Below are 13269 nucleotides of genomic sequence, written 5' to 3'. Positions count from 1 at the left end.
ACAACCTCTAGAACGGTGGTCCCCAACCTTTTTGAGGCTGGGGACTGGCAGGGCAACTGCCCGGCCGCGCATGCGCACATGCGGCATGCGAGGCCGAAATCGTGCATGCGCAATGCGCGGGCGCGACCCTGATTCCCTCTCCCCCCCCTCCCACAGTAAGAAGGTTTTTTACTGCGGGGGGGGCGGGGAGAGGGAGCCGCGGCCCGGCGCCAAGGCCTTCGATGCCCGGCACCAGGCTGCAGCCTGCGGGTTGGGGACCACTGCTCTAGAAGACATCCAGAAAAAACACAATAATAAGGACTCTCTTAAATGTATGTACCTTTTCTGTGAAGTACAATGGACACAGCAGGGCCCAGTCAGTAAAGATGCATAAGCGCAAGCTGCCATTTTTTTCCTCTACAGAAATCTAATTCTGATTGTTGTTCATTAGAAACGCCTTTATTTGCCCTTCAAACTAATTAAAGTACAAGAATGCCATCGGAGTTTTAATTTTAGACAATTTGCTAAAAATTGTGTATGCCAAGATCACAAGAGTAAAATCTTTTTTTTTTTGCTTAGGGTCTGAAAGCCTAGGTTCTGCATGGATCAATGAAGCCTACTTTTGAAGCACTTCTTCATAATGTGAAACAGGAATTGCTATTTTCCTATTAAGGAATTCAGTTAAAACTTTAGAATTAAATCTCTAAGAGCTCAATGAGCAGCTCTGAAATTTTAGAATTTAAGTGTATTAAATTCTTCCCCTTGTATATACTAGAAAAGAATGCCCTGCCATAGAATGCGATTTAAGATTGACATCCTTCAGTGTCGTTGGAGATCTCCTAGAATTATATCTAATTTCCAGGTTCACCTGAAGAAAATAGCCATTCTGGAAGGGTACACCACTGAAGTCCTCCAAACCCCAACCAGGTGTCCTAAAGGTAGCAGGTGTCCTAAAGGTAGCATACTCAACCAGGTGTCCTAAAGACTTTGAGTATGCTCCTGTAAGGTAAGTTTTGTGGTGCGGAAATAGAATATGGAGATCACCAAGGCAGGAAGTGTATATTAACTACAAAGATGAGTTGTGTATTTACTAATTGGTTTCTATGACCATATCATCAGCAAAGGACTCCACATTGGAAAAAAAAGAAACCTGACTAAGGCCGATTAATTTAGAGAGTACTTTCAAGCACCAGCAGGCTTTTACTGACTACCCACTAGGTTGGATCCCAACACACACACAGGATTCTACCCGCATCTGCCTGCCTTTTCCCAAGACTCAGAGTAAATTGTATAATTTTATATGGATTGTTTATGTAACCCGCTGTGAGCCGATCTCCTAGAGAGGCAGACTATAAATCCAATAAATAAATAGCACCAGGTTTGCTCATTGAGATAACGGGCCTGACAACTGGGTACTCCATTTTCTGCCAGAAGCACTCTGGAGGAAGGTTAGGGAGCCTGGGAATATTTACATTGCCAGTCTGATGAACTTCAGTGTGGCCACAGTTACTGACGCCCGATTCAGTGCCTATTTGGCTTGAAGAAGCAACAGGTTGCTCTGCACAGGCATTATATGGTCTATGGTTGAGGCTGGGGTTGGTGTGCTTTAGGATGCTTTGGGCTGATCCTGCATTGAGCAGGGGGTTGGACTAGATGGCCTGTATGGCCCCTTCCAACTCTAGGATTCTATGATTCTATGTCCACCCTGCTCCTTCTGTCTCCATATTTTCACTGTTGATAAAATGTTATGTGCCCACATGCTTCTTTCATGGTTGCTCCTAAGAAGAACTGCATTTTTATACCCTGTTGTTTACTACCCAAAGGAGTCTCAAAGCGGTTTACAAACATCTTTCCCCCTTGTCTCCCTACAATAGACAACCTATGAGGGATGTGGGGCTGTGAGAGATCTGAGAGAACTGGGAATGGGCCGCAGTGACCCAGAGGCCCACCTGCCACCGCCGTGCCACATCCTGCCTTGCAGGGCCAGATATCTGGTCACCTTAATGAAACCCTACCTGCAGCCTGACATGGTATAGTTCAGAAGAAGAAGAAGAAGAAGAAGAAGAAGAAGAAGAAGAAGAAGAAGAAGAAGAAGAAGAAGAAGAGTTGGTTCAGATTACCAAGGTATGAATCTGTGTTCACAGTGTGGCCTGTAGTTCAGAGGACCCAAAACATTGCCCTACAGAACTCGTTATTCTGGCATTAGAGTACAGATCTTGACACCCAATCAGAACAGAACAGAGGAAGCCTATCACACACACATCTTAAGAGGGAGAATTACTAGCAACCTCTCAATCATCCATATATTTTCTTAACATACAGGGAAACTGGATGAAAGCCTTACCTTCCATGCACAGCGTACTTCTGCTCATCTCTATCCGGAAGAACTACTGTAAAGTCCACTGTCCTGTTAATCATGTTTTCCTTCATGTTTATCCCACCCTGATCAGGAAGAATTCCCACCTCTGTGCTTAATTTGTGTTCGTTATTAACTTTACAAGAAGCAGGAGGCTGGTTTGGCGGAGGGGGAGCCCGGGCCTTCATTCTTCTCCTGGAAAAACATAGCAGAGTGTTGATATGTTAAGTGCACGTGTCTCTACATATACCCCCTTACCCACAGATTCTTGTTTGCAAAACAATGGAGCAAGAGGTCAGTCACAATCAGGTCATGACTGGTGCATCACTGGGCAATCTGTTTTTCAACAGAACGAATACTGTTTTTTCCATGGCTTCAACATTTTTTAACGTTTATATGACTACTACAGAGTATATTGTAAATGAAAACAAATGCTTTACCAGCATTAAAGGAAAATGAAGCATATATTACCCTAGAAGTACATCAATAAGACTTCCAATCCAAAGGGCTCATCAATAAACAAAACCGTATCTGTGTTCTGGTAATCTTAGTGAATATACAGGAACATGGAAGAAGACAGTCCAAGCCTGAAATTCCAGAGGAATTTATTAAGGCATATTGTTTGCTATACTGCATACAGTGTTCCCCGTTTCCTTCCACAAAAAATCATGTTTCAGTTGAAAATTACTTACTCTGTGAGCTGGCTGATACCCTGGCAGAAAAACACTTGAATTAACTGATTGTTCTATCTTTCCTTTTAAAGATCTTGAAACAGGATAACCCCCAAAGGAAAAACGACTTAGATATCATTTCTGGTGCCTTTAAGAGCACCAAAGTTTTATTCTGAAGTGTGCCTGCACACTCAAGCTTATACCCAGATTCAAACCAACACAGGTACCCACCTGGATATGATTTCTGAAGTGTGCTTCCCAGGACTTGTGAACATTAACACTCTGGAATGCCATGAGAACAGGCCACAACCCTTTGGACCCACACCTATCTAAGTTATTTATTAATAAAGATCATGAACAATGCAGCCTTGGCATTCCAAATCCCGTGCTACACACACACCCTTGTTCTCTCGACTTTTACGTGCCTTTTATTTTGCTGCTTTGTTCATTTTACACTGCTGTTATTTGAATATTTACCTGCACAGTTACCTACCCAGAGCAAACAATTTGGATACAAGATGACATTCTGCGCAATTCCCTGGAAGTGTACAATGGCTTTTTTTGTTGTGCAGCCCGGAAGTCAGATCCACAACAGAGCTATGCAAGATGACCACCAAAAACAGCGCAAACCTAAATTTTGTGCTCAATCATGAAGTTAGGCATCAACTGTTGCAGAAAGGTTCTGCTTTGTTTCTCTATTTGGATTTGGAAATGGACCAAACACTTGGATAGCCTTGGCCTCTTTTAAGAGAGAAAGCAAAACTTACACTTGTATATAAACTCTGTTATCTAAATGATATGAAAAGGATCCAAAATATACATATAAATCAGACCTCCTGATAAACTTCTGCATTGCTTTTATTGGGTTCTTCTCACACAGAATTATAAAGGTGACACACTCAAAATAAAAGAATTTAATGAATTTGTGGAATCAGCCTTACACTTCATAAAGGAAAGAAAAAGAAAATCATGATTCACAGCTGCCCCAAAGTCATGCAAAAATACTGAACAATATGACACTTTGGGAAAGAAAGATAAAGCTGCTACTTAAAACATTAAAATAAGCATCCCTTCAAACATAAAGAATTCTAAAAGCAGTAATTGAAACATTCATGGAGGACTAATTAGTCACAAATGATCAGGCATTCTTTCTGTGATAATCAGAGCCACAAAGCACATCTGCACGAGGATTCCGCTTAAAACTCTTATTTTATATTATTATTTATTATATTATAATCATTTATTTGATTTACAGACCTCTACAATTAAGCTGTAAGACAAACCAAACATAAGACAATATTCCAGGTCAGGGGTAGTCAAACTGCGGCCCTCCAGATGTCCATGGACTACAATTCCCAGGAGCCCCTGCCAGCATTCGCTGGCGAATACTAGCAAGGGCTCCTGGGAATGGTAGTCCATGGACATCTGGAGGGCCGCAGTTTGACTACCCCTGTTCTAGGTGCTGCATTGGAATTCATTTCTTGGCCCTTGTTCCTACCTCGGTCTCTCCAGCCAATATCTGGGATGGATGTCTGATCGGTGCCAAGAGGGCCGGAGATCGGTGCCTAAAGGGCCGGAGATTCTTAACCTTTATTAGACACTATGACTAGGAATGTTTCCTCAACAGGGGATAGTTGTCGGTTGGTTCCTTAATGCAATTCCCAAAGGTGGCACCCATGGGTGCTGTGAGGCCCACCACCACTTCCCCTGCTGACTAGAGAGCAGGGCCGGTGTATCCACGCAGGATGTGCTACGGACCCCGCACTTCAAAGGGGCCCATACTGTGTCCCCCCCCCAGCCATGGGTCAGGGTTGTAGCCTCTCTTGTCCCCCCTTTTCCCTCTTAAAGGACACTCAGAGTGACACCCCTTTCCACTGGGGGTCCCTCCGCCTCCAGTTGGGCTGCTCCCAGCACAATTTCACACTGCTAGGGCTGCACAGATCCTGCAACTGGCTCTGGTGCTACAGGCCCTATGAATCCTCAACCACGCGGGCTAGAAAGCTTTCCAGAAAGCAGGTAGAACCGCGACAAGGCAGGGCTTCTTGGCTGCGCTCATTCAAATGAAAGTGTTTCCCACGACTGCAATAGCAGCCACAGTCGCTGGACGATTAGAAGGACCGGTAAGCCTTTCCCTGGTCAGCAGGTGGTGACATTCCTCCGTCTGTTGCCATGGGCTTACTCACCAAGCGGGGGGGGGGGGGGGGGATTGTTCCAGCCTTAGGACCTAGGAACCCAGGCTGTTCCACAAGGAGAAACAGACATTCAGAAATAGAACAGACAGGTGGTCCTGCGTTCAGTGTGGTGTTGCCAATGTCCAGGTGGTGCCTGGAGCTCTCCAGGACTCAGAAAGGCTCCCCAGGAAACAAAGATCCTTTCCTATGGAGAAAACTGGCTACTCTGGAGTCTGTGACATCTTGCCCCTCTCTCCCCAGGCTCTGCCCCCTTAATCTTCTGGAATTTCTCAACCCAAAGTTGGCAACCCTACCTTCAGTGTGGTGGCCATGCAGTCCATTAGCCAAGTGAGCAGGGAAGCAGAGCATTTGTGTCTGCCTTCTGTAGCAGCAATTTTAGGTTGGCACTGAGGGCCCTCTCCCAGAATTCCAGAGGTGACCACAGTGGAGCCCCCAGCTCTAATGGTCTGTTCACAATTCCATTTATTATTATTATTATTATTATTATTATTATTATTATTATTATTATTAGACTTTTATACCGCCGTTCCCTTAGGCTCATGGCAGTTTACAAGACGTTTTATATTCCCTTTCATCATATCAGCTGCCATCCAGTGGGAGGAAATACTCTGGGATGGCGCCAATAAAACACGGCCTCGTCCAGATCATGCATGGGTTCATGTCTTCCTCCCACCCCACCTTACCTCTTTTGCACTAATTCACCACTCCCTTCAATTACTGAAGGGAGTTAACAGTTGTTAGCCTTATATCTGCATCAGCGCTTTGAGAAATGACCCAAATCACAATTTACTATATTTATTTACTGACTTTCAACTTTGATTAGAAGCAGTTTGCTTTTCAATCCTCTAAGCTCAGCACAAATAATTGTGACATTTGCAGAAGGATGACATGCTGTTAGTTTAGAATGCTCAACGTTTGGTGTGATGGAAGGAGGAGTATAGAGAAAACCTCTCCCTGTATCCAGTGATTCTTCAGTAAAACTGTCAACGAGGTGCAAAAGGTACATTTATGTACTTAAGCAGAGAGCTGGGTGAATGTTTCATACGAGCAATCCACAGCAATCCGCCTCTCCTCTAAACAAGTGACTAGAGCAGTAGATAGGGGAAGAGTACACTAAAAAGAGTCCCTAAAAATTCCAACTTTACAAAAATTATCTGGAAGTTAAAAGTCCTTTTTAAGGAGTGTCAGACAATTAAAAGATTTAAGCTGAAAGTACTTAAACCTGTCAAAGGCAGTCAAGTGCTGGCAACAACAACAACTTTGTTGTTATAGCCTGCCCTTTCCAGCTGGCTCATGACGGGTAATAACATTGAAGTACCAATGACAACTGCCCTCCTGCTACACTGTATTTCATAACCTCTATGTCAGTGGGTCTCCACCTTCCTAATGCCCCGGCCCTTTAATACAGTTCCTCATGTTGTGGGGACCCCCAACCATCAAATTATGCAAGTGTTCTTTCACAGAAATTAAACCAAAACTGACTAATGGCATTGCCCATGATTGTATATAAATTGTTTTTTCCCAGGGTTTTTCAGTTCAGTTCTGCCTCTTGTCCCGCCATGCCGATCTTGCTGTTTTCCGCTGCTCCAGAGAGATGAACACTCTGTCTAGATCTACCCCACGAGGCTGTTGTGTGGATGGCGCCCCCCAGCCAAGCTGCTTGTCCTGCCGTGACCCCTGTGAAAGGGTCATTTGACGCCCAAAGAGGTCCCGACCCCTGGTTGAGAACCAGTGCTCTAGGAAGTAGGTTCACCTTTGATCAGAATGTAGTGGGAGGGGCTTACGCAAATTATGCAAAAAAACAAACAAACAAACAAATAGATCAATGAACTACTTGCTGAGGATCGTGTGCCTTCTGTACCCAGCATCTTTAGAATCATGTGGTGAGCTTAAAGGTGGGATGCAGAAGAGCTTTATAGGTATCAAGCCGGAAGGTGTTTTACCATTACTGCACCTTCGAAGTGACAGTCAGCATGCTGCTGGACTTGCAAGTTGCCACAAGCAATGCTTTGCATCTGAAATCAAACTCAAAATGCTACTTCCAGACAGGCAGATAACTACAGTCATGATTCCCATCTTCTAGCTACCGCTAAACAAGGGAGAGTAATTCAAAATCATGGTATGGCAAGAATGCATTTCAAACTGGGTCACAAGCAATCAACTCTAGGAGCAGCAGTGTTCAAATGAAGAGCCTTTCTGGCTCCACACTCTGTGCGTCTGTCCCCAGGGATGCAGAGCAGCCCACAGGCCATGCTAGGGAGCCATACTGCTGCTATTAAAGAGACAGACGTTCTCTCACAGCCGTATGAAGCATGAAGGTCCATCAAGATGACTAGCATCAACTCAGACAAGCAGTAGCCATCCAGAGTCTCAGGCAGAGGCCTTCCACATCATCTGCTGCCCAGTCCTTTTAAGTGGGGATGCCGGGGATTGAAACTGGGACCTCCTGTATGCCAAAAACCGTTTACGCACTGGAGGTTTCATGCCGGTCTGCAGGCTGGAGTTTTAGTCATGGCAGGTTGCTCCACCTCTTCCTGCACCCATATGGTGGAGCATTTGGCCTGGTGCACCTCATCCAGCCCAGATTTGTGCTCCAGCACGGGAGCTGGGGCAGTGAAGTTCCCAGTGCATAAACGGTCAAAGAGATGCTCTACTGTTGAGCCACAGCTCCTGATCAGTTTGACATAAGGGAAGCCTAGTCTTCCCTCTATTCCTCTAGATTTATTTATTTTATTACATTTATTAGGGGCAAAGCCCGCTGTATCCAGGAATACAATGGGCGCTAGAGCTTGGTGGTGGGAAGAGGAAGGGGAGGAGTTGTTCAGTCTGTAAAGGTTGAATGTGTGTGTTGTGTGGGAAGTTGAGGTGGCGTGGTGGCAAATGACGCAAATGCTGCAGTGACCCAGCAGGCCTCAGGTGTCTCAAAGCAGTTTCCAATCGTCTTCCCTTCCTCTCCCCATAGCAGACTCCCCGTGACGGAGGTGGGGTAGAGAGCCTCACGTAGAAGCTGGCAACCCTCTCTGTGCACAGCAGTCTTGACCTTAGTAAGATTTTTATACTGTTTTTTATTTGCCATGCCAAGGTTGAAAAAGTCAATTCAGTTCTTATGTCTCTCCAGCCATTTACTTGTTCACTACTTACAGTTTCAAGCTGCAAATATTTATTTAGATCTACCTGCCCTTTCCAGACTCACAGGACTGATGCTGGTCTGCCTGTCTGCACCCCAGAATACAATCAATTATTGGTAAGGGTTGGCCATAACCCATAGGCTAGGAGGGACACACCTGCACAACTCCCCCCCCCCCCAACTGCAGTCTGCAAGCCTCTACCATAATATCTATATGGCTGCTCATCTCTAGATTATAATGATCAGCTCTGCAGGCAAAAATGGCTCCTTTGAAGGCCAGACTCTGAGGCAGTGTAGGTTTTTGAAGTCCCACCTCCCAACCTCCAGGAATATTTCCAACCCAGAGGTAGCCAACCTCCAGGTGGGGCCTGGAGAGCTCCTGGAATTGCAACTCATCTTCAGGGTATAAAGATCAGCTCCCCAGGCAGAAAGGGCTACTTTGGACAGGGTTGTGGTGGAGAAGAAACATTTAAGGCCTCCCACACAGGTTGTTGTTGAACTGAAAGCCATGAGGCCTACTGCACAGGGTTGTTGTGCAGATGAAACAGGAAACAAAAGAACCTTTGCAACAGAATCCAGTTTCGTCTGCAGAATAGTGCTGTACAGTAGGCCTCAAATCTGCAGAGAGTTGCAAAGAAGAAATACATATGGCTTGGCTGTGTTTAGAGCAGTATAATTAAGTGAGCAGTATTTTAAGTGAGAAGGGGCTTTTCTGTGGCCTCCCTGTCAGCCAGCTGTTTGGCAGAAGGGGAAAGCCCCCCCCCCAAAGGAATTCCTACACCCATGCTCTCAGATTCTCCTGCGTTGCTCTCGGAAACGCCTCCCTCCCCTCAGTCAGGAGCTGTTAAAGGCTCCTTTGCAGCAGGCCAGAAGGGAGGGGGGAGGGAGGGAGAGCACTCACAAGCCTTTGTCATTGTTCTGAGGCAAAGTGAAGAAAGTTACAGTTGGACTTGACAGTTACGTCAGCTGTGGGGCAAAAAGGGGTGGCGCAGCCTGTCTAAGCCTCTGTTCTCATCCCCCTTGGCAGCCATCCGCAGGGGGGGGCGGGGGGGAGGCGCAAAGCGACTGGCTAGAACTCTGGGCTGTCCTGGTGAGGGCCCAATCGGAAGGTGCTTCCTGCCTTCTGATTGGACCCTCACCCGGATCGGCTCCACCCACTCTCCGTCTGCTTAGCCCTTAACCAATTATTTATACCGCTCCCCAAGCGGTCTAAAGATATATCACCCTCCTCTTAGGCTTCTGGCTTTACTCGCTGTCAGCTTCCTGCCCACTTCTAACCTGGCTGTCTCTGACTTATCTACCTGCAGTCCGTCTTGGTCTAAGCAGCTGATGTTAGCCTTTAAGGCAATAGGCTGAGGCTTGTGGTCTCACCTTCTGTCTCGGTGCTGATTAGCTGAGGCTTGTGCCTCCCTTCAGTATTGCATTCCCACCGTGCATTCTGGATTCCACAGCCATAGTCTGAATATGTGAATTTTTAGAACGGATTATATGTTTAAGTATGATATGATGATTTTAACTGCATTGTTGAACATATATTATTCACTGCCCTGAGTCCGCTCCAGCAGAGAGGGTGGTCTATAAACTTAAAGAAAAGAAAGTAGGAAAATAAACACAAATATCCTGGGCCGAGCATTACCCAGTAAACAGGTGGAGGCATGAGGGATATCTAAAAGTATGCTTGATAAAATATGTTTGAGATGTCTAGCATAAAGTATATTTTGCAGTTCCTGTATTCAACCTAGGGAACGATTTGAGACATTGTGTAGAGATGAATATGAAGTCGTGTCACACTGTCATTTTTCTATGGCATCTCCCTAAATAGGCTGTGCAAGCAGTGCAGTATTCTGACAACACTGCTCTTCTGTGTGTGTCCTCCTCCCTTCCACTTTAATTACCTGGCCCGGTGAATATATATTCATTTATTTACAAAATTTGCATTCCACCTTTCTTCCCTTACCACAAACACCCAAGTGGCTAACAATTTAAAGCATATATGATAAAATCACATTTGAAACCATTAAAATCAATACCCACCCAAATAGATGTCATTAAAACAATTAAAAACAGATTTGAAATATACAAAAATATTAAAACAGCAATTAAAACACCGTTGAGGAAGAAGTGATCATTGAGGGAATGCTAAATGAGGGCGGAAGATGGAAAGGGGAAGGGGACGGGCAAATCAGACCAGGGAGCTCTGCCTGACAGAAGACAGACCAGTGAGTTCTGTCCATACAGACACCATAAAACCAGGCTGCTTCCCCTTTGTTGCCTGCCCGCCCGCCCATCTACATGTTTTTAATCAGATTACTAGTCATAAGAATTGCAAGGGTGCTGTTAGACTCTCTAACCTCTTCTTACAACCTCCAGGGTTCCCCACACACCTGGACAACTCCTGCACCAGCAGACAAAATCCGCAATGAAAAGGGTATAAATCCACTAACCATAGAAATTTTAGCTAGGATTCAAAGTTAATTCTTAACTGGGACCCAAAAGACAGAGCCTTAAGATGTACACTTGGGTTCTCTGCTTGCTTCCAAATGTTAATGAACCAAACATGCATTGCCAATGAGATAATCAAGTGTTCGGCTTCCCCACAATAGCGATGTTGTTGTCAGAACCTCATAATGATCAGATGCCACAGCTGCTATTATTAGAACATTTCACCACCTCATTTGAATGTTTAACGCAATTTGTGTTGGCTTGAACTAAAAGGATGATGCCAGCTTCCAGTTCAGTGTTTTTATCTCCTCAAACTCTTAGGGGATTTCCTGGAAGTAGAACATTCTACACACAACCTCCCTATTTCACTAGATTTTATAGAAAGTGCTGAATCTGCTTCAGATAAGCACAGCAATTTTTTAAAGTTCTGAGCTCCTGGTGATCCAAGACCCAGAAAAGCAATGCAAGGCAGTAAAAAAACCTGTACATCTAAGAAAGATCAATCTTCCAATCTTCGGATGGCTGAGCAGCTTAGAAGCATAGTCATTTCTGGAAGAAATCAAGACAGCTAAGTAAGGTTGCCATAGTCTTCCCATGAAAATAAAACTAGCAACCATCAATTGTCCTTGATTATATAGTATCAATGTCTGCACAACCTGTTGGCAAGCTCTACGCAAACTTAGGGCTGTCATCTAGCCCAGCAGCAAGAACGGAAGGAGGACACACAGCTTCCTCTCACTCCCTCCACAACACGACCCCTCCCCACCTATTTTCTCTGCTGACTTTATCTGCATCCCCTTCTCCTTCGACCCCTTTATAATCTATCTCACTGGCTGTTACAGGGAAGCACGGTAGAAAACATGTCGTCCTGGCACATCACGGCCATATGACCTGCCTCGGGTTCGTTCCCAGGAGAGGCAGATGAACAGTCCTGATCTTGCTGTCTGCACGATACTTGTGATCAGGTACAAAAGCACAAAGTGAAGCAGGCACACGGCATGGCCCTTAAACGATATGTCCAGCAGGCCCAGTCTCTTATTTCTAAACTTGGGACAAGGGATTATAAAAGAAATTCCACACATCCTTTTCATTCGCTGTTTGCCTATCATTACAGCAAATATTTTCCTACTTGTTATTTTTAAGTGCCTCTCGGGCCGTGTGACTTCAGGGAAGCTACAGTTTAAGGATGGAAGTCTGAGTGGTGATCTCATTCATGTTGAAAGTCTCAGCAACTGTTCTGGATGTGGGAATGAGTCATTCACAGTAGTTTTGAAGTTGCATCTGTGCATGGGCTGCTGCTGGGTCCCACTGATCAAACATATTTTGGAAGGCAAGCAAATTTCACTGCTCTGACAAGTCAAGAAGTTCATAATACTGAGTTGGGCAGGTCTTAAGTCCCAGCCTAATCCAGCTTTATTATACTGCTTATTGTATGCAATGTGTTCTTACTATATTGGTCTCCAATCTTGTAACCTGTATTTTAATTTTTTAAGTGTGTTCTCTGATTTTGTAGGTTGCATATATCATGTTACTTTTACAGCGTAGTTTTTAGTGGCAATCTACCTCGAGTTTCAGTGAAACAGGCAAACTCTAAATGAAGTAAATAAATATTCAAAACAGCAACTGGACAGAGAAGTATGCATTAAGTCAGGCATATGCCACATAAACAGGTCTAATCACTTATTTTTAAATTAGGAAAAAAACCAGTGCAAGGGATTTAAAAAGAAATTCCACACATCTTTTGCATTCACTGCTTGCGTAGCTAAATATAATGCCTACTACTACAGCAAATATTTTCTTACCTATTATTTTTAAATTAAGTTCCCATCAGCCCTTGTGTCATCAGGGAAAATATATATAGTTCACATGAGGGTATCTATGTGAGGCGGAGAGATTCATCTTGCATGTTTGGACAAGAATACTGCAGAAAGCTATCTATGGATGCATCCCTGCAAGACTGTGGTGGGAGTGCTCTTCAACGGGAGATATGGTGGAAGAGCCCAGTTTTGCAGGCCCTTCAGAACTTGGGTAGTGTCATAAGGGCCTGCATCTGTGCTGGCACTCACTCCACCAGGCTGGAGACCACAGGCCAGAAAGGCCCTGGTTCTGGTCAAGGCCAAGCACACTTGCATGGTTTTCTCTTTGTGGTTTTCTAATTTGATCCACCACACTCCACATCTTGGCAGTTTTTAAAAGCCTGTCCTGTGTGGATTGCATTCCTTCCTCCAAGTTGATCGATTCTAAGTGTTTCTTACATTCAGCAGTTTGCAGAAGCCCCTCGTAGCTCAGCCGCCATTTTAATGTTAGGATTCCAGAGACTGCCAAAATGGTTCACTCCCCTAAACTTTTTCACTGAGGCATTAAAGGGAAAATGTTTTCAAAGCGTAGGCTTCCCATCCCAGGGTCTTTATCTCTTTACATCTCATGTCAATTTAATTCCACGCTGATTCTCCCCCCCCCCCTTCATTATGTTTGCATGCAGCATTGAAATCTCTCTTCTTT

The 13269-nt window shown here is 44.7% G+C and overlaps 1 protein-coding gene across 11 annotated transcripts in view; it reads right to left on the bottom strand.

Moving 5' to 3' along the window:
• Positions 1 to 13269, bottom strand: part of COBL (cordon-bleu WH2 repeat protein) — a 204956-nt gene that overhangs the window by 153067 nt on the left and 38620 nt on the right. For 8 of the 11 annotated variants that reach the window (XM_077304157.1, XM_077304152.1, XM_077304151.1 and 5 more), the window contains exon 2: positions 2324 to 2530. In XM_077304157.1, coding sequence (XP_077160272.1) covers positions 2324 to 2530 — 207 coding nt within the window. Of the gene's footprint in view, positions 1 to 2323; positions 2531 to 2806; positions 2923 to 3237; positions 3340 to 13269 lie in introns of those variants that run through there. The other 3 variants (XM_077304154.1, XM_077304153.1, XM_077304150.1) reach the window with 3 other exon arrangements.

The sequence above is a fragment of the Paroedura picta genome, chromosome 11 (assembly GCF_049243985.1).
Source record: "Paroedura picta isolate Pp20150507F chromosome 11, Ppicta_v3.0, whole genome shotgun sequence".
NCBI classification, from domain to species: Eukaryota; Metazoa; Chordata; class Lepidosauria; order Squamata; family Gekkonidae; genus Paroedura; species Paroedura picta.
Note: the sequence above shows the minus strand (reverse complement) of the source record. Positions and strands in the feature narration are given on the sequence as shown.